Source organism: Choloepus didactylus, chromosome 22 (assembly GCF_015220235.1).
Source record: "Choloepus didactylus isolate mChoDid1 chromosome 22, mChoDid1.pri, whole genome shotgun sequence".
NCBI lineage: Eukaryota > Metazoa > Chordata > Mammalia > Pilosa > Megalonychidae > Choloepus > Choloepus didactylus.
The window spans coordinates 31,858,560-31,879,872 of NC_051328.1; the positions used below are offsets into that span (position 1 = coordinate 31,858,560).

General features: G+C 36.5%; 1 protein-coding gene across 6 annotated transcripts in view; it reads left to right on the forward strand.

Moving 5' to 3' along the window:
- CNTNAP4 (contactin associated protein family member 4) overlaps window positions 1-21,313 on the forward strand; it is a 293,265-nt gene that overhangs the window by 178,643 nt on the left and 93,309 nt on the right. For 5 of the 6 annotated variants that reach the window (XM_037815806.1, XM_037815809.1, XM_037815808.1 and 2 more), the window contains exons 6-10: window positions 365-549; window positions 1,353-1,496; window positions 4,532-4,793; window positions 12,483-12,632; window positions 17,748-17,919. In XM_037815806.1, the coding sequence (XP_037671734.1) occupies window positions 365-549; window positions 1,353-1,496; window positions 4,532-4,793; window positions 12,483-12,632; window positions 17,748-17,919 (913 nt within the window). The remainder of the gene's footprint in view (window positions 1-364; window positions 550-1,352; window positions 1,497-4,531; window positions 4,794-12,482; window positions 12,633-17,747; window positions 17,920-21,313) is intronic. The other variant, XM_037815812.1, reaches the window with a different exon arrangement.

The window sequence follows — 21,313 nt, forward strand, 5'->3', positions numbered from 1 at the left end:
CTGTTTCCTGCATAGCAGTGATATTACTACATAGCTATTTTCTAACATCATTAAAAAAAGGATGGGTCATTGAAAAATATTGAGGTGATAAAAATAATGAGGTTGTAACAAAGATAAAATTTACGTAGAAAATGAGCCTGCAATGAATAATAATAATAAAAAGAATTAATGGTGGAAGGAATGACATCAAGTTTCAAAGGAGATTTTATCCAAGCCTCAGATAAAGCCATGCTAGTGTTTGGGATGAATGCTTGGAAGGAAATAGTTGAAGTTATGATGAGTTATGTTGTTTCAAAAACGGAAACTATTTTCTTCTTCTTTTTTAACTAGGAATAATGGTGCTTTTGTTTTTCCCTCTTCTAAGGTGAAGCTAAACTGCCCCTTACTCAGGCTCTGACCAGTGTCCCCCTGGGCAGCCTGTTGGATGACGAGCACTGGCACTCGGTGCTCATTCAGCGCTGGGGCAGACACGTCAACTTTTCGTTGGATGAGCACAAGCATCGTTTCCACTCACAGGGAGACTTCGACCCCCTGCATCTTGATCATGAGGTGTGATAAATGCATTTTAATTAATACTGATTTTATGATGTAGATGTGATGTGGCCCGTATACCCCCAAAATATGCTACAGAGAATGCTCCTTTCAGAGTACATGACAGTTCTGGTGACCTGACTCACCTGGTAACAGTCACAGGTTTGGGTATAACGTACTGAGTCGTCATCTCCCTCTCAAGATGTTAATTTATTATTACAGATCAAGATCATATTTTTCCCTTGAGATCAGTAGTCATGTCACATGTAGGAAAACACCTCCATAAAGAGATCTAAATACCAAAAGTGTTGTAGGATGTGTTCTATAGGATCTCTTTGTGTCATAGAGTCTCCTGACCGTTGTAGAGTCTTGGGGAAAATTTTTAGTGACAAGCACATTGAGTAATTAATTAATGAATGCTTGATTCAAATGCATAAATATCATTGTGTGCCTATAGTGTATATAAAATAAAATGACATTATAATCTGTTACATTATTAAGCAGATCAAGATTTACCATGGACATAAAAATGTATTTTGTTTCATCAACCAATAAGAATCAAAACAAGGTGTGATTAGCAACCTGTAAGGATAATCAAGCTGTAGCATAAATGAAAACTGAATGCATATGAATTTGTTTTAAAATCTGCACCTTAACTTTTATTTTTAGATCTCCGTTTGAAATGAACAATATGGCAGCGTAGGTGGGGTGATGGAAAATTGATCTATGATGATTACAGCTATACTTGCTAATCATAAATATTTAAGCAGATTGTCAGAAAATTACTAAACAATATTATTGATGCTGTTTTTCTTTCTAAGATCAGCTTTGGAGGGATTCCAGCACCTGGAAAATCAGTGTCATTCTCACAGAAAAATTTTCATGGGTGTTTAGAAAATCTCTATTATAATGGAGTGGATATCATTGATTTGGCCAAACAACACAAACCACAGATCATCACTATGGTAAGAGAGTCTCCATGGGAAAGAACAAGTAAAACCATACTGCTTTTCTACCTAGTGAAATTTTTCTTTGATTGGCACTATACATGTAAGTGATTATTAAGTCTGTCTAAAGAAATTATGATTCACAGGGCACAGTTAGTTTATTTTTATATGAAGTGAAGCTATTTTGTATTTACAGTTGATATTTTAATTTTGTTGCAATATTATTATACTCAGGAGACATTTTCTTTTGCTCTGTAATTCTCTTAATTAGATAATCCCTGACAAACTCATTACCGAGTTCCTAGAATCAGATAACATCCTGTATATTACAGAGACATTTGAAAAACTTGTATTTTTCCATGTTCATTCATAACAAATAAAAGAAACTATAAGGCTGCTACAACACTGCATCTGTCCAATCTGTCCAAACAGCAACCTTGGTCAGGCTGCATTATAGTCCAATTCTGTGGAAATGTGTCAGAATTTAAATATAACTGTACTGGTCGGGGCTCAGTCAGGGAAGCAGCTGTCAGTACCAGTGTTATGAATAAGGAATTTATTATAGGGCTTGGATCTTAACAATTGTTGGAGGAGCTGGGAAAGTGAAGATCTGCTAGAGAAAGCTGGAAGGTCCAATCAGAAGTCACTAATTCTGCATGAAGCACTGGGATGTGTGGACAAGTTGGAGCTTGTAAGGGAATCCAAGAAACCAAACACTTTTGGCCTGTGAAGGAATCTCCTGGGAGGCTTCTGGAAGCAATTGCCTCTAAGTAACCACCACTTCTTTGGGTCCCCAGCAAGCATCTGGTAGTGGTCCTGGGCTGGCCAATGGTCAACAGAGCCAGCAATCAGGAAGGAGAGATGGTGCAGGTGGAGGACAGCAAGAACAAGCTGGAACAAACCAGCACCGCAGGGGTGTCCTTCACTGAGGGTGGTCACTAAAAGACCTTTGGAGGAGAAAGTCTGCATTTTACTTCTGACACCCAAATATAATGCTAGTTCTATTTTTGGCTATTTTTTACCCTAAACTGGAAAGGGAAGGGAATTTTGGAGAACGTGGTTTCCAGCATAACCAGCTTGACATTTGAAAAAGTTTCTTTCCTTGCATAAAATATGTACGTGTAAGCTCCTTTCAGTCTTACCAAATCCCCAAACATATGGGGATATTTATTGTTTATGATGTATTTTATTCCTAATTCTATGCATGAATTGATAGCTTTTATATGAGCCTATCATCCAATAAGATTTTAAAATAGTTATACTTTATGAAAGGAAAAATTACTTTAAAAGAAAACTAAAATATTAGGTATACATGTACAGATAGATGATAGATAGATGTGCATGTATGTGAGTGTTGCATTCACAAGATGAATTTCCAGAAACTGCTCATGCAACTAATACACACTCTTCATTGGCAAGGGGATTTGCTGCTACATAGGGTAGCAGGAAGCTGACCAAATGAAGAGAAAAGCAAAACTGCAGCTGGTAAACATTTTTTACAAGATTTGATAGCCTTTACGTTATGGGTCAGCACAGTTTACTTTTAAGCTTTTATCACTTCATTCACTGAGAGGAGATATTTGTTTACAGTGAAAACTAATTCACTGTTAACAGAATCACAATATAGGCAAATGTTTTTCTTTGGCCAAAACCAAATATTCTAATTCCAATGTGTATTTTTCTAAATAAAGTTGATTTCATTGACTTTTTGAATCTGTATTTAGAAAGTTTATTAAATATTATTTGAAGTAAAACTAAAAGAATCTTCATTTCTGAAACATATTAAGGAACAAGCTTAATTATTTCTAAATAATTCAGAACTTAAAGTTGTTCTAAATCCATAAGTATGTATCTTATTCCAGGGGCAAAATATTTTTATCATATACAGTATTTTAAAAGATATGATTTCATGCAATTCCACTGTATCATGAAGACCTATTGTAAAACCATTAGATCAGGAAAGAATATGTGTCAATCTGGTGACAATGGGCCAAATGATAAGAGAAAGAGAAACATGACTAAAAAAAGGAAAATAAAAGAAAATGAAAAATGGATAGAGGATAACAGACCATTCCTAGAAAAGCAAGTCCAGAAGAGTAACACATTTATGAAAAATGCTCAGATTCACTAGTAAACACAAGATAAATAAGAATGAGATATCATTTTGATATTTGTCATGAACCAGTGGAAATTTAAAAGACATATAAAACCTATTGTTGGCAAGTATGTGAGGAACCAGATACCCTCATTTATTACTGGTAGAAATGTGGAGAATTTTAACTTTTTTTTGGAAAGAAATCTGGCAATGCTTCTTAAAACATATGGGTACAGTAGTTCTAAATCTAGGACACTCTTCCATAGAGCTAAAAATACCAGTGCACATAGAAACCTGAAAGTATTTATAACAGCCTTGTTGGAAGAGACAAAACCTGGAGGTATTTCCATAAGGTATTATTTAGTGAAAAAAGCCTAATATAGTAAAGTGCATAAAACATGGATCCTATTTTTTTAAAACAAATAATGACAAAGTTGTAGGCTATGAATTCATAAACATATTTGTGTATGTTTATCTGGCTGAAACTATATGATTCAGTGGGAATGGAGGAAATGGATAGACATGGAAGGAGAAACTCTAGCTCACTGACATTGGAAACTGGGGTGGATTGGAAGGCAGGGGCAGCTAAGTGGATGAGATGAGAGGGAAACAAGAGCAAGTAAAACATTAAAAAGGAGATGGCTTAAATAAGTTTTATTTAATTCATTTACATGGAGTTAGATTCCTTACTGACATTGAGAAGTGGGGAGAAAAAGCTCTCACCCAGAAAACCCAGGGAAAGGTATGCTTGGCCACAATATCACTGGGTTTGAAGAACCTTTAAGATAAATGACAAGGAGTTGAATTTTCATGTTGATAACAAGCTTGTTGTCCTTGTCGTTTTAAATTGAGGATGATGTGAGATCTGTAAGCAGCCTTGGTGAATATTCGCATGTCTATTACTACTAGTATGATGAAATGGTCACTCTGAAAACGTTTTCTTCTATTTTATCTTCAGGGAAACGTGTCCTTTTCTTGTTCACAACCACAATCAGTGCCTGTGACTTTTCTGAGCTCCAGAAGTTACTTGGCACTGCCAGGCACTTCTGGAGAGGGTGAGGTGTCTGCCAGTTTTCAGTTTCGAACCTGGAATAAGGCAGGACTTCTGCTATTCAGTGAACTCCAACTTGTTTCAGGGAGTCTCCTCCTCTGTCTCCAGGACGGGAAACTTAAACTGAATCTCTACCAGCCAGGAAAATTGCCCATTGACATCACAGCAGGTAATAAATGTCTTCCCACAGGCAAAGCATATGGATTTGTAAGATTTCATTATCTCTGTGTTTCCCCTCCATAAAATTTTGCAGATAACCAAAAATTAATATTTGTTTAATAAATGAATACTTGAGTTAATAAGATTATCAGTATTCTTCCCTAGAGGTACTTGATTCCTCTTTTCTTTTAAATATGACTCTAACACTAGTTGTCCTTATTAACCAAAATGATAGTTCTGGAGGAATAAAAGTTTCCTCTCAACTCCCCCTCCCCGTCCCCCCCCATACACACCCACACCCACTACTAATAAATCAGTGTATTCTGAGGAAGTCTATAAGACTTAGAAATGGATCAAAAAGTTTCCTGGGTGTCTTCAATGGAGTATTAGACTTTGTCTAGCACACTTATTAGGTTTATCTAATTCTATGGATGTCTGGGTCTTTTTCTGTAGTCTCTATAAATCGTAGATTACTAAGGGAAATAAAAATGATCCTTGCCCTAGATATGCAAATGATATTTGTCTTTGGTAAGGTCAATTGATTTCCCTTCCCTCCTTTGGAAGAAACCTGCATTTGGATTGTCATTTGACTGGTTTCTAACATTTTTCTGGTTCCCTCAATAAATAATGAGTTAAATAAAATATTTGGAACATGTTCATTTTGTATTTGTGTGAGAGCCATAATCTTATCTTAAAAATATCCTTGAACACATGCAGTGTTTGAAAGAGCACCTCCACTCCATTTCCTTTAAACCTCCCAATGACATCCCATTAAACCATGATCCACCTGTAATGGTACCCTATTCTTCAATTATTCTAAGCCTTCAGGAGATGTGAAATATCCGGGTACTCCCCTCAGTTCTGCATTTCCTGGTCTGCTCTGTGTGTAAGGAGATAATGAAAACAGTAAGTTCTGCTGATTAGAGGCTCTTGGAGAGTGATTGACATCTGAGACAGCCAATGAAAGCTCCTTGCTCACTGGTTGCCCACTATGGCCAGTTTTCGGTTCTAAGTGTGGCCAGGCACAGGAGAAAAGGCAGAGCTGGGTTTGAATCCTAATTCTTTCACTGACTAAGTTGTATGTCTTTGAACAAACCACTTAGCTTTTTTAAACTCAGTTCCTACCTCTGAAATATGAGGATAATAATGCCTATATGTGGGTAACCAAACAGAGGAGGCAGCATTCTTTTGTTTTTTCTAGCCGACTCGTCCTCCACTGCCTGCCTTATTCCTGAAAAAAGAACCTGCTTTTGTTTTTGGTGGGCATGTTTTGATAATCATGTTAGATCATGTTAGATTGGGCTTAAATCATCAACTGGCTTTCTTGAGTAATGACAGATGGTAATCAATTTGTTTTGACTTTTGTTGTTTCCTTCTTAGACGAGGAAGGGTGCTTGCTCAGAACTGTTTTTTTTTTTTTTTTTTTTTTTGGCTGGATGAATTTATAAATTGAGGGCTAGAGCTTCTCTGTGGTTGATTTTTATTTTCCAGATAAAGTTTCAAGTTGAATACATCAGGACAAAGGGGGTGGAGAGGGGCTGTGTATTTCCAAGAGTCTGTGAGAGAGTTGAGAAGGGGAGAGAGCTTGCTGGGTCTGTATTTCTATCTCTGTATTAGTGTGCAATGTAAAACCTAAATATTTAGTCAGACCAACTTGCTGATATATTCTGTGCAGAGTTGGATACTTTTGGGGGTGATGTGAAAATTTGTGCAAAGTGTCTCAGTTTGGGTACAAAATGGAATTCTCTCCACTTCTAGGCTACATGAAATTGTTTTAATTTTTAGAAGTAATATAATTACAGTGACTATATTAGTGTCTGGGAAATTAATGTCCAATTTAGGTCAGTGCTTTCAGTGAGGGAAATTTTTGTTTCTTCATTATGATTATATAACTCTTGACAAGGGATTTCCATCACATTTTCACAAACATAGAATAACATCCAAGCCAAGCAACTAGAAGTCACATCATGGTTAATAGCTACATTAATTTAATAAATGATGTCTAAAAACAATTAAAAGATGCCATTGTAACTACTCTCTCCATATAAATTAGTACCAAAATTCAAAGAATATGACTTGAAGAGGGGGTAAAAAAGGAAAGAAAAGTTATAATATGGTCCAAAATGAAATATAAGAAAAACAAGTGTATAAAAGGGTACATGGATGCCTATTCCTTTTATGTATTTGTGATTTGTGTGGGTTTTTTTTCTTTTTCTTTTTTCTTTTTTTTTTTTTTTTTTTTGTTGTTCATTTATTACTCCAGGTTAAAAGTGGGAGCTGAAAATTTAATATTAACTATCTTTTTTCCAAGAATTACTGTGCTGCAACATTTTATATAATACTCAAAATGTGGTAGATTCACACACATGAAAAGGAAATAAATTAATCAATCATATTAATAATTAGCAGGCTCCCTAAAACCATGGTCTAAAAATGTAAGTTTGCCATTAATGCATAGTTTATTATGATGTATTTGACATTGTCTGAAGTGCTTAGGTTCATAGACTAAGTAGATATATTCAATGTCTAAGTGGATGTATTCAACATCTTAAAGAAACTGCTTCACTACAATATAACTGTTGTGAACCCCACAAAGCTAGTTCATTTCCAGCCACTTTCCAGGAATGAATGTTTAATAAATTACTAGGTGTAAGACTATATAGAGTACCCCAATCATTTAAAAATCTGTAATGTTTAAATCCATATACAGTATAATCCATCATGATATCATATGACTTTGTGTGATTATTTCCATAACTAATAATAAGACTAGATTAAATATGAATGTCAATATAGCAAATTTGTTACATTTAAGATAACAGAAGTCTACCTTACTTACCAATTCCCCTTCCCCACATCTTTCTAGTTTCTCTTAAAATATTAATTTTTGCTATTTCAGTGAAGCAAGTGCACACTGTGTTTGAAAATCGACTAGTTAAATGGGTTGGTCGATGCATGATCAGTTTGTTCTCCCATAGGTGTAGATTTTTCACCTATGTTTCACGTGTACAATATTCGACAAATCAGTTGTCAGAATGTATTGTAATGACACTTTAAAGAGAATCAAGTATCTATTTTTGACTTATTATCATATTATACTAAATATTTCCATTTTATAAGGATGATGTGATTTTTCTTAGTTGTTGGGGATATAAATTACATATCTAAGGGGTTTTAAAAACTCAAAATTGTTATCTTTTACAATGGAATCAAATTAGCTTGAGTTCAGAAAGAACTGAATTGTGCAACTGTTTGAATTAGGCTCAAATTTTAATGTGACACAGTTTTGCAAATATTCATTTTGAATTATTCAAAAATATGTCAGCCTATATCATTTTTAAAATATTTAACACTATTACATAAGTCTAATTTAGGAAATGTATTATATTAATCCTATAACATCCCTCATGATACAAAATATTCTCAGTCCTTGTCACTTCTATAGATGTCAAAGCAAAAATCATATAGGAGATTTTATATGAAGGATCAGATATAAACTTTTTTCCTCCTGGGTGTTTATCTGGTTTGGGGCTAGAGGGATGAGGAAGAGAGACAGACAGAGACAGAGAGAGAAAAGTTTCTGGCACTGTATAGTAAAGAATTTGGCATTGCCAACAGAGAGGTTAGACCTTTGTCCTTGGTTTCTGGAGCTGATCTATGTCATACCATTGTTTGGGGTGGGATCTGGCCACACCTGACAGTCTTAGAGACTTAGGGTGGAGGTTGACCACTGCTAGAAAGACCAACCATATGAGTTAGGGTTAGGGACTTTGGGTCACACGGTGTCAGTCATCCTGGAGGCTATCAGCCACTTGAGAAATTAATGAATCAAGCATGCATATATAATGGATCCCCAATAAGAACTCTGGACACTGAAGCTGGGATGAGCTTCCCTGGTTGGCAATACACCATGTGTATTATCACACATAGATACCAAGAGGTAATGCATCCTGACTCTGCAGGACAGGAGGAAGGGAGCTTCATGTGTAGAACCTCCTAGACCCTGCCCAATGTGTCTCTCCCTTTGGTTGACTTTAATTTGTATGTTTTCTCTGTAATAAATCACAACCATGAGTATAACAGCTTTCAGTGAGTTCTGGGGGTCTTTCCAGTGAATTTTCATACCCAAGGGTGGTTTCAGGAACCTCTGAACTTGCAGTTGGTGTCAGAAGTGAGGGTGGTCTTGTGGAGGAGTGCGTGGCCTTTAAATGTGATTGTTGACTCTAAACATTGCATTGGGCTAACTCCAGGTACGCGTAGAATCCTGTCCTTCCTCACTAACTACAATTGTAAACACTTCCACTTGTTATTCCATTTTCCATGATTCCTTTTTTATTCTTCAGTGCCCTCCAGTCAAAGACCACAATGAATACACCTGTAACTGAACAAGTTGAGTTTTTTGCTCATTGCAACAAGGAGAACGCACACCTTGTGGAACATGGTGTGACTCAATAAGAAAATTCCATGGGTGACTTGTTACAGGATTTTCAGTTGTGTTAAATGACTTGGGTGAGGTTTCAAGGAAGCAGATATTTACTCTAGAGTAAATGCTGCATGGAGATGGAGGTGATTCTATGATTGGGTATCTTTGTAAGTCTTATCTAGAAGGATGGAGGAATGAAATAAGGCTAAAGCTGTAATTGGTAAAGGCTCACTAGTCATACCTAATATCTAGGAGAGGGAGGATTTTGGTGTTTTGTGGTTTACACAGCAGCCTTACTTTTTAGTCTGTGCTTGGAAAAGATTATGAAGTAGCCTTTTTTTATTGTTGTCTCATGTCATTATAGTCATAAAGTGGCCTTCTCTGATGGTGATGTTATTTAAGACTGTTTATGTTCAATCACCAAGAATGGAGTTGATTACTAGCTAGCTTCTCACGACACCAAAGCCTAACTTGATAGTGCCAGGCCAGTTCCTAGCTGATAGGGGTTGCTCTGTCTTTCTCAAAACTTATTATTTAATATAAGCACAAAAATATGGGGACCACCTTTCCTGCAGGCATGGAAGTCAAATTCAGGTTTCTGGTACGGCTTTGAAACTCACTAGCTGAATATACTGTCTGTCATTTGTTTGTACTCTCTAGGCCTCATTTTCTCCACATTTAAAATGAGAATCATCATAGTTGTGGTAAGGATTAAATGATATAATTCATATAAAGTACACAGTGCCTGTTAAGAATGATAGCTCAAAACATTAAAGTTTTATTATTATTATCTTATTATTATGCCAACAGCATGCCCCCTCCTCCAGTCTCAAAATTTATAGTAGGGGTGTAATGTGCTAGAATTAGCATTTAGTTACATCATATCATATATAAACAAAATACAAATTCTACTTCTCCTTGTTTCCCTTCTTTTGCTGTAGTATGGTCTTTGAAGTGGGTTCATCTCTCATCAGACCTAAAAGTGGGAAGGTGTCATTTGTGTACAAGAAAATGAATCTGATTTAAACATCCTTTTTATTATATAGAGTTTATGTGAAATGAATTAAATGGGTCCTTCATCAACTTGTGTAATGAATCTTATTCACAGGCAATAAGTCAGCCTCCTCACGTAGGCAAATGACATCTATTACAAGTGAGTCTTGAGAGTGGCTTTCTGAAAGCTCCCCCACAAACATGCTGCAACATCACAGTTAGCTAGCTAGTTAGACGGATGCATTTAACTGTGTTGAATTACAAAGTGAGCTGTCCTGGCAGTCATTTTCTTCCTAATCGAACTTGGCTTCTCTATGGACTGATTCCCAAGTCCTCCCAGAGCCTTTGACTTAATCCTGCTACATGTCTGATCAGCAGTTGCCTAGAGCAGTGCTGCTCAAAGTGTGGTCCCTGGACTACTGCTGGTTCAGAGAGATAAGTACAGAGTTGAGAGTAACTCTTATACCAATTAGACCTCACTGGTCTAAGCACTTGGTCAGTGGGCTTGTATTTTATATATGTGTTTATCAAAACTTCAAGCAATTCATTTTTATTGTGTTTTACAAAAGTTTCTATGTGCAATAGAATTGTAAAATAAAGGGTTTATCACTAAAGAGTGTGAGAAGTGCTGTCCTAGGCTAAGATGGAAAGTAAGAGGTAAAAGAAATGGAAGTGAATTGTGTATATAGGGCACACCAAGCTTTGAGAAAGAACTAGCAGGAGACATGCTGCAGGGGAGAGGGGAGGTAGAAGTGTCTGTACATTTGACTCAGAGCTGTATAGATGGACTTTCACTGTACATGTATCCTCCTGAAGGAAGGACTGGATGACAAATTTGGGACATTTGATTTATTGTAGTCCAGTCTCACACTGTCAGGGATTACGTAACTTCTTTTGGTTGTCTATTTAAAAGTCAACTCTTAGAAAATGTGTCTAAAAGTATCTACCCTACATTCTTTCATTCTTCCTATTTCTGTTTGCAGGTCTTTTCCCATTTTCTTTCACAAACCAAACCAGAGTTGGGTCTCTCAAAATCATTTTTGCTTCATGGATGTAAAGTAAAAATAAGCTTCAATGCATGAGCTGGCATTTGCGTCATATTGAATACATCCAGGGCAAAGAGCTGTAATCCCCCAAGGAAGTTTCAAAGCATTTCTGTCTGATAGCTTGCAGAAGAAAATAGCTGCGGAAAAAAGAAATTGCATATAATATCAGAAAAAGGGTCCATGACCTTTGGGTTTAATAAAGCACTTACATTTTTGTTTACAAATTTGATCTGTGGAATCATACAGGGTTGAATAGTTAATGAGGTAAACCTGACTGGTAAATACACATCAGAGATGCTGTGGATTCACAGTGTGTGTGCTCATGCTTCACCCACCCAGCCCTTCGTAGGCTCCACTTCCTTTTAGAGGGAAAGAATACACCACACCATGGGTTCCTGAGCCTGGGACTGCCTTAGGAGAGACTAGAGATTGGTTTTTTAGAGGCAATAAGAATACCTTGATTTTTGACTACAGTAATTTCTTATTATATGTGTGTGTGTGTGTATATATATATATATATATATATATTTAACTTGGAAAATATAGAGAAATTTAAAAATGAGTAAAGACAAACTCAATTCCCTCATCCCCAAATTGCTGTTTATATGTCAAAATATTTCCTTTTAGTCTTTTCTCATATTTATATAAAAATTAGGAATATAATTAGGATTACATGCATATGGTTTTCTACCTTTATTTTCTAACTTTATACATGTAAACTTTCAATGTTTATTAATAGCTTCTTTAAGTATTTTTATAATGACTGACTTGATAGTGTTGGCTAAATATTCTACCAGAATATTATAAAAGATGAATATAAAATATAAAAGTGCAAAACATTAAATAGCACATTTTACTATGGATAACCCAGAATTTTGGAAAATATGTGTACTGTTCCCAAATCCTTCCCTCTAAAAGTAAAATTACATGAATGAAAGCTTAAAATCTGTCTGTGCCCTACAACTGGCAGGTTTTAGCCATTCAGCATTGTTCAGGGTTGAGAATTTTGTTCTCTCTATTGATGCCCCCAGAAAGGTAGATAACAAGGCACCATTCTCCCCATACAGGGTGCTGATTTCCCACCACACTCCCTTTCCTATCTTCCTTTTTGTCTCCTTGATATTAATAGCTGTAAATGCTGTACTTGATTGAGGGGTGTGTGTATTGCTGTTCTAAACCAACTGTTTATAAAGTTCCCACAACAGATATCTCTTTTAACTGGTTTCATCTCCCCCAGGAGCTGGATTAAATGATGGGCAGTGGCATTCTGTCTCTTTATCTGCTAAAAGGAATCACCTCACTTTGAAGGTGGACAGCCAGGTGGCTGCAGTGGCTCCTTCCCTGGGACCTGAACAGATTTATTCAGGTGACACCTATTATTTTGGAGGTAAGGGAAGCGGTCAGGCCATATGGGCAGTTGAACCATATTTGTGTTTATGCCATTGTATCTGGGGGAAGTCATAATGTTTCATTATGTTAATATTAAGGGATACCTTCTCACTTTTTTTGAACATGGAAATGTTGAGTGGGTCAATATGACAAATTGTAACCTAAAATGCATTGCTACTAGGCTTAAGTTTATGATTTCCATAATGAGATTGAGTTTAAGTAGGCCACCCTCTACAGCTTTTACCTTCAGACCTTGTTATAGTTTCCTAATGTTAAATGGTCCTTATATGTCTTTTTGATTTTATGGCCTGACTTTATTGCAGTATTTTCCTCATCATGCCTATTAGCTTCTCTAGATCGTCCTCACTGCTCATTGCTTTTCCACTGCCCAATACAGAAGGGTAATATTATGCCAATGGATGAATAATTTAACTTAATTAGCCATAGCAACCTCTTCTCATTGCTTCTCATTGCTAGTGATAATGCACTGATACATTTGATAGAATCAGAGCATCAGTGTTCAACACCAGACCATTTCCCTTAGAGAACAAGAACAAACGAAGTGTTTGCCTGCCCAGTGGATGTTTGATTGAATTAAGAGCCTGGAAAAGGAAACCTTGGGCATGGAATGAATCTTTATTACTGGAAAATTAAAATAAAGTGTTCTTTTGCCATTGGAAATGCAAAGTTATAAAACTGTCAGTAGTAAGACTTATTTCTAATTAACTCTTTACATGTTTCGTATATTATTATTGTTGCTATTTTGCATTTAAACAGTTGTTTCTGTCTAAAATCACCTTTGAATTTGGTGAAAGTAACCCAGTCTTTATTATTCATCAGTAAAATACAAATTCCTTTCTAGGAATTGACAGTAAGCACAAAGACCATGAATCAGTTCATCTGATCTTAAAAGCAAACCAAACAAACCAAAAAACCCTACATATAACATTACTGTGAACCAACGATCTTACAAGATATAATTGCTGCCTTTACTGGGATTTGTTAATTTCTGAACCAGGTTGGTTTATAAAACCTTTTGGAATATGTGATTGATTGTATGGCATTCCATGGGGACACATTCTTTCAATAAAATGTAATATTTATAAAACTACTTAACCAAGAGCTTTCACTTCAAAGGAAAAGATTAAGAAGCACTAAAAGATATAAGGAAAAAATAAACAGGCATGTTATTAAATGGGGTAAAATGAAAGACTAGACAAAAGCATTTGTCAAATCATAAAAATAGAATCATCATTCTTAAATCATTTTACATCCTACATGTTCAGATTTAACAATGCCCAGCTACTTTGTGTAGAAAATATTCTCTAGTGATTACTTTTATTCACAGTATAATATCATTTATAGTGGAATATGCACACTGTAATTTTGCTGGTTTCTAGTGTGATACACATGATATATGGTATTTACATTTAAATAACTTTTCATTTTTTGAATAGTTTTAGATTTACAGAATATTGCAAAGATAGTACAGAGAATTACTGTATAACCCAACCCAATTTTCTCTATTGTTAACATCTTACATCATATATACATTTTAAAGGGTACTGAAGTTTTTTTCTAAGCACACATTGATACTTGCATTGCCCAGCTAAAGAAAAAGATCACCATGACCATTTTTACCTCAAGGACTATCCCTTGATATCCTCAGTTAAACACTGAGGATTTATATTTCTCATCATATTCTTTATCATTTGCCATCTGTTAAGGTGTTCCTAAACAATATACTATGGAAGCTTCCATAATAAATGTCCAACTTCAAAACCTTTTTAAAATAAACCATCTCAAGTTTACTTAGGCATCTCAATTGCTTTTCATCAGTACCAGAACATATTTGAACTTGGCATGAGATTCCATAATCAATAAATACATACCCTGCAAAATTCAGGCCCTCTAACATTTCCTGGGCTGGGAACAAGGATTCAAGAGGAAGTAGAGGTCTTATGCTGCCCCATCTCTCCCTGCTTTTCCTGGCCTGTGTCTCTAAGACACGGTGATGGGATCAGGATGAGGAGGTCCAACCTCTGGGCAGCCTGCCTAGGGCTTTGGGGTGCGGAAGTCTGGGTTCTGGGAGTGAATGGGAGGTGGAAGGGTTCCAAGTGGGCACATCACCTTTCCTCTGGGAACATGGGCAATAGCATGGCTGGAGAATGGCCAGAGTAGAGTCCCCTAAAGTGCGGGACTGGCTTAGGGGCTCTGATTGCCTGCCTGATACTGGCAATTGGAGGGCCCACTCTTACTGGTTTTAGCAATGAAACTCTTGGATCCTGTGAACCCCCTCAGTTCTGGGCAAACTGGGATGGTTGGTCACCTCTTGTTATGTGTAGGTGAGAGTCCCCTTTGCCCCTAGGATCTGTTTTATGTGTTGTTGTTGTTTTTTTCTATTTTTCAGTGTAGGAATGCACATACAACTCAGCATTTCCCATTTTAACCACTTTCAAGTATATGATTCAATGCTATTAATTACATTCATAATATTGTACTACCCTCACCAACATGTATTATCCAAACTTTTTCATCACCTCAAAAAGAAACTGTGCCCATTTCGCAATAACTTCCCATCTCCCTCATACCTTGGCCCCTGGGAACCTGTAATCTATTTTCTGACTCTATAAATTTGTTTATTCTAGGTATTTCATATAAGTGAAATCATACAATATTTTTGTTCAGGTGGGTGGATGCCTTTTCTTAGGTAATTAATTCTTCAGCCCGTTTGTTTTCAAGTAAACACATATCCCAAGTTCTGAGTTGCTTTCCCATCAGTTGTCCTTCACTTATCTCCAATTTCACTATGAGTTTCCGGTTATCTTGTCAGCATGCAGTCCATCTAGGCCAACTGCATGCTGCACCGCAAGAGAGTGGTCTCTTCCAACAGCCTGGGTTGTATCTCCGCCCTCCGCCCACCTTCAGTGTGGCTTTAATATTGGGAGAGGGGTCTGTTCCTGAGCTAGCAGCATTCTACACGTCAAGCCAAACTTCAATTATCTAGTCATCACTTTTCTTTTGGTTCCCCTCCCACCCCCCTCAGAATGAGTGCTTTTCAAAATGTCAGATTGCTTTGTGCTCAGCTACTCTCATTTATAAATTATAAATTTTAAATCTGGGTTCTCCTGACTGAGGTTAGCTGAATGTCACATTCCTGTAAATTCCCCTTATGGAGCCTTTGTGCTATTGAATAACACACTGTGCAGCACAAGCTGAGAATACCAGACTGGGTGGAGGATGATCACTTACCCCTCATGTAAAGCAAACATTATCCAACCAGGAAACTGTTGCACTGCAATGAACTTCTGATACAGTGACAGGCAGTAATACTTTATCTGCCATCCTCAGAGGTGCTTAACTTTCTGACTGCCTCCAGAAATGGATCTATCCATTAATTCAGCATTAAGTATTCTCCAGATATGTTCATATTTTAGAACTTTCATCTCAAATGAGTTCAGTGCTGAACATCTCTCTGCTGTTGCATTGTATAAAGTTATGGATACTTTTTTCATATAATAATGAGCCTAACCTGAGTTGAACCCTTCTTTGTTTTTTAGACTCTCTTGTTTACTAAACATTGCAGCTGGGTATATGAAGTACCTCGTGATGTGATGCTGTACTTGCTGTAAAGTTCCATGACCTTTCTTTGTGACTATGGTTTTGCTTAGTTTTGTTCCCAACATACATATTGCACAATTTATTTTATTCCGCAATGGTTTGAGATGTGTCAGGCAACACCACCTGAAGACAGGGAGATTAGCAGAGTTTTTTACATTCCTGGCATATTATAGTTGTCCCCAAATTATTAATGAGCTACTATACTTTCAATCCTTATCCTAATGTTCTTAATTGGTTAATAAGTCATCTAGAAAACATAATGAGATTACAGTAACCGCATCCTACTCATAGGAGACTTTTAAGTGTTTGAAATGTGTGTAGTACCATGTCCATTAAAATAATATGCAAAAAGCTTTGATCACTTTCTCTTGATATATTAAATTTGAAACTTCAAAGTTTCTGTTAGGTTAAAATACAATATTTCAATGTGTCTGATAATAGTTTTAAATATGAGTGCTGGCCTTTGCTTGCTGTGCAAATGTATTTTTTTTTTTTAAGGAAAACAAAGCATTAAGGGGAAATATCCTCAAAGTATTTAATTATAATGGAAATTCCCAGGTAGAAAACTAGCATGGATTGTACAGGAATTAAGAGGTTGCTGATTCCTTTCTTATTTTTTGAAATCGTAATAGGGCTTGACAACCATAATGACAAAAAAAGATTAATGAGAAATACATAAATATAATATATGTATTCATTCTCCAGAAAATTATTTATTACACTTGGATTGAGGAAACACTTAGAACATCATTAAACTCCAGGAAATAATAGTTAACATTACATTTCTTTATTATTTAAATTATTAGAAACAAATCTTAAATAAATGTTAGAAAAATCAATATAGGTGGAATATCCCTTTATGAGGCAAAAAAATAAATAAAATCAAACAAAAAATGTTTTGGGCATTAAACTTATGATTTATTAAAATACCTTTTTAATATGTATATGAAACCTTTTATATGTATATGAAAGTGAAGTCTTTAATTAAATAGTTGGTAATTTTATTCCAAGTCAATATAACTCCTTGCGAGCTTTCAATGCAAACTTATTTCACTATTATTAATTTATCTTTTCTTAACTACAGTGTATATTTTCATCCTTTGTGCTACTCATTTTGTAATCATAAGACTAAGTTCCTATGTTTAAATTATATATAATTTAATACTGCTGGTTATCGTGTTTTGATTGTTACAATTCTGAAGCTAATATATATATAGTTTTAAAATTTGGATCCTGCTAGTATCCTTGCACATAATGTTATAGCATTATGACTTCTTGTGATTCCTATGGAAATAAAGAAAAAGAAAGTAGTTGCCATGACTTCAGTTTGTAATTTAGATCAAACTAACAATGATTGCAATGGACATTCTTCTCCTTTTTAATATAGAAAATAATCAAATGCATATTACTTTTTAAAAATAAAGTATTCTATGATACTATATCTCAAATCATTATGATATATCCTGGGTCTATTTTGTTTTGTTTTAATCAGGTTCTCCTGACAACAGCTTGGAATCCAAATGTAAAACCCCATTTGGTGGATTTCAGGGATGTATGAGACTTATTTCTGTCAGTAACAAAGTGGTGGATCTGATTTCAGTTCAGCAGGGGGCCCTTGGGAACTTCAGTGACCTTCAGATAGATTCATGCGGCATCACAGACAGGTAAAGAAAATCTCACTTCTCTATTTTGACCAGCATATCTTCAGGCTTTTGGCAGCAGTTTAAAATTGATATATATAATTAAAAATTTTTATATATGATTAAAATGTATTTGCATAATTTTATTATGACTCTTTCCTAAATTTATTTTAATATATATGAATATATATGTATACGTATAGTCAGAAATGAACACATTTCTCTGCCTTTTTCCCACTATTTCCTGTTCCATGGAAAATGGGTGCTATTCACAGTAGAAATAAGAAAAATACAACTTTAGTTTTGTATTTTATACTTCAAGTGATAAACCTTAGAAGATATAAGAGTAGGTTATTTATATGTACACATGCTGCACAAGTCACAAAAGATAAAGTTGATACTGCTATAATTATAGATGGGTATAAATATATAAAAAATATATCATGGAACTCAACAGATTAGGGCACACCTGAATGGCAAAATTGATCATCAGATGCCAATAAACCGGAGACTGGTGCAGTTGATTATCAAGCTGGCTTTTGTTGTCCTGTTGAATAACATTTTCAGAGGCAGAGGAACATAACTGGTTGCTATTTTCCTAATACACACCTTCAGCTATTTATCACCATTTTCTTTGCGGGGGAAATGAAAAATTAACTCCTTCTCTGGAAAAACTTGGGGCCAGAGTATTAATGAAGGTATAAAAATGATCAAGTACATTATGTTTTAATGCTTTCCTATTACCTGTGACTGACAGACCAAGTGAACTGGCTTCATGTCCCGTTTAATCTGTCAGCATTTCAAGTTGTGTGGAATGTCTCAGGGGAGCACAATGGAAGGAGCAGGTACCCAGCAGTGCGCCTCTTGCCCACTCCCAAAGGCTCTTATTTCCAGGCACTTAGCCCAAATCACACTTGCGATCTTGATGCTAACTGCATCTCTGTTGGCTTGGTTTTCCCTACATGTTCAACAAGAATCCAAGTAGTGTTCCTGATAGATCTTCTATGGTTGGCCAGCGCTATTGTAAGTACCCCACTGTGACTTTCGTTATTTTGAAAACTCATTAAACAGCCCCTTCTCTAACTATCTTCATTCTTGGCCATTTCAAAATATGGCTGGTTTAGAAAGCTTGGCTCCTACCAATTCCTCCTGTGGATGTAAGAGGACAGTTGATGGCAGTGTCCATGTTTTCATTTCTGTTACCGTGTTTTCCACTTTTCCTCCTCCCGCTCCATTACCTCACCACTAGGCAAGGAAACCCAGAGCCCCATTCATTCACTGAAGAGCGAAAGTAAATTGTAGAGTGAAAGTAAAATTGCTGTTTAAATCTTACCACTTTCAGGGAGTGACTTTTTAAAAGATGTCTCTTTATCTTGAGTCTGTGTAAACATCTCCATCCCTCACCCCCACTCCAATTTTTCTTTGTATTAAAATCTGTGGGATACCGTAAAGTCCAGCAAAAGACATTTTGTCTGTTTTGAAAGCAAACATTATATGATCTCTGGTAATTCTTTTCCGTAAGAATATGGACTTTCGAGTAATTAGTATATCATTAGTGTAAGCGATTGCTTTGTAAAATGTGGAAATGATATCACCTATGCAGCCCAACAACTTTTAAAATAATGATTGTTAATATTCATTAAAAATGTTTTTTAAGACCTGGGCTACTGTAGCCAAGTAATCTTGCCTGTAGTGCTTTAATATCAACACTGTTAACATTAGTAATTGAGATAAAAGGAATGTCTTGGGAGTCAGAAGAAGATGGCAGCATAGAGAGGAGTGAAAGCTAGTCAGTACCCCTGGAACAACTAATAAACAACCAGGAACAACTAGTAAATAATCTGGAATAACTGCTGGGCGACAACTGTGACTGTCCACACATTGTGCACCAACCTGGATTGGGAGGAATGGCCAAGATCACATCGTAAACTCTGTAGGTAAAAACTGCAGACACTAGCCGAGAGCCCCTCCCCCACAGCAGCCCAAATTGCAAAATCTTGCTGTGGTAGAAAGCAGCACTCTTGGAACAAGTGAATATACCTCACTCCAGCTCCAACCGGGGTTTTAATCAACAAATGTTGACTTCTCAATACAAACTACAAATCCCCAACAAGCAGACAGAGGTTTTTGGTGATGACTGACCTTGGAGAGCCAGAGAACCTCTTTGGGAGGGAGGGGGAGCACAGAGGACTGGTTGCTATCTCTGGCCAACAGGCAAAACTGAGGGTGACCGCAGACTGGCTCTGAAGGGGGCTTTCTGTCCCTTTTTCACCTCAGTGGAGAAAGCCTCAGCCATTTTCAGTTCATAGTGCTCTGATACAGACAAAGGTGGAGATAGCAGAGTCAGAGAGACTATTTTAAGGCAAATTATATCTCCCCAGGGGGTGCATTTCCGCTAAGAGGAAAAAAGGTGGTGCCAAACTCTACTATCTGCCTTCCATTCAGAACCAGATCCCAGAGGCTGGGGGAAAACAGCCACAGGCCACACCTCCTTACACCAGTCTGGAGTAACAGGCTGACAGGTGCCACCTGCTGGGCAGAGAAGCACAGTGACTTGAGGCCTCACAGGGTGCATCAGTCTTCTAAGACAAACCCTCAGGGAGACATGATACTATTGCCTCCTGCTGACATCTGAGCCGATTCTGGTCTGGGAAAACCTGATTGGGGTAACCAAGGACACCAGATGCCTATACAACAGAAAACTACAACATACACTAAGAAAATGAAGTCATGGCCCAGTCAGAGGAACAAACTTACACTTCAACTGAGATACAGGAATTTAAACAACTAATACTAAATCAATTCGAGAAGTTTAGGAAAGATATGGCAAAAGAGATGACGTGTATAATGAAAACACTGGGCCTACATAAGGAAGAAATTGAAAGTTCAAAAAAACAACTGGCAGAATCTATGGAAATGAAAGGCACAACACAGGATATGAAAGACACAATGGAAACATACAACAGCAGATCTCAAGAGGCAGAGGAAAACACTCAGGAACTGGAAAACAATGCATCTGAAAGCCTAAACACAAAAGAACAGGTAGAGAAAAGAATGGAAAAATATGAGCAACGTCTCTGGGAATTGAAGGACAACAGAAAACACATGAATGTATGTGTCATTGATGTCCCGGAAGGAGAAGAGAAGGGAAAAGGGGCAGAAGCAATAATAGAGGAAATAATCAATGAAAATTTCCCATCTTTTATGAAAGGCATAAAATTAGGGGTCCAAGAAGCACAACATACCCCAAACAGAATAGATCTGAGTAGGCCCATGCCAAGACACTTGATAATCAGATCAACAAATGCCAAAGATAAAGAGAGAATCCTGAAAGCAGCAAGAGAAAAGCGATCAATCACATACAAAGGAAGCTTGATAAGACTATGTGCAGATTTCTCAGCAGAAACCATGGAGGCAA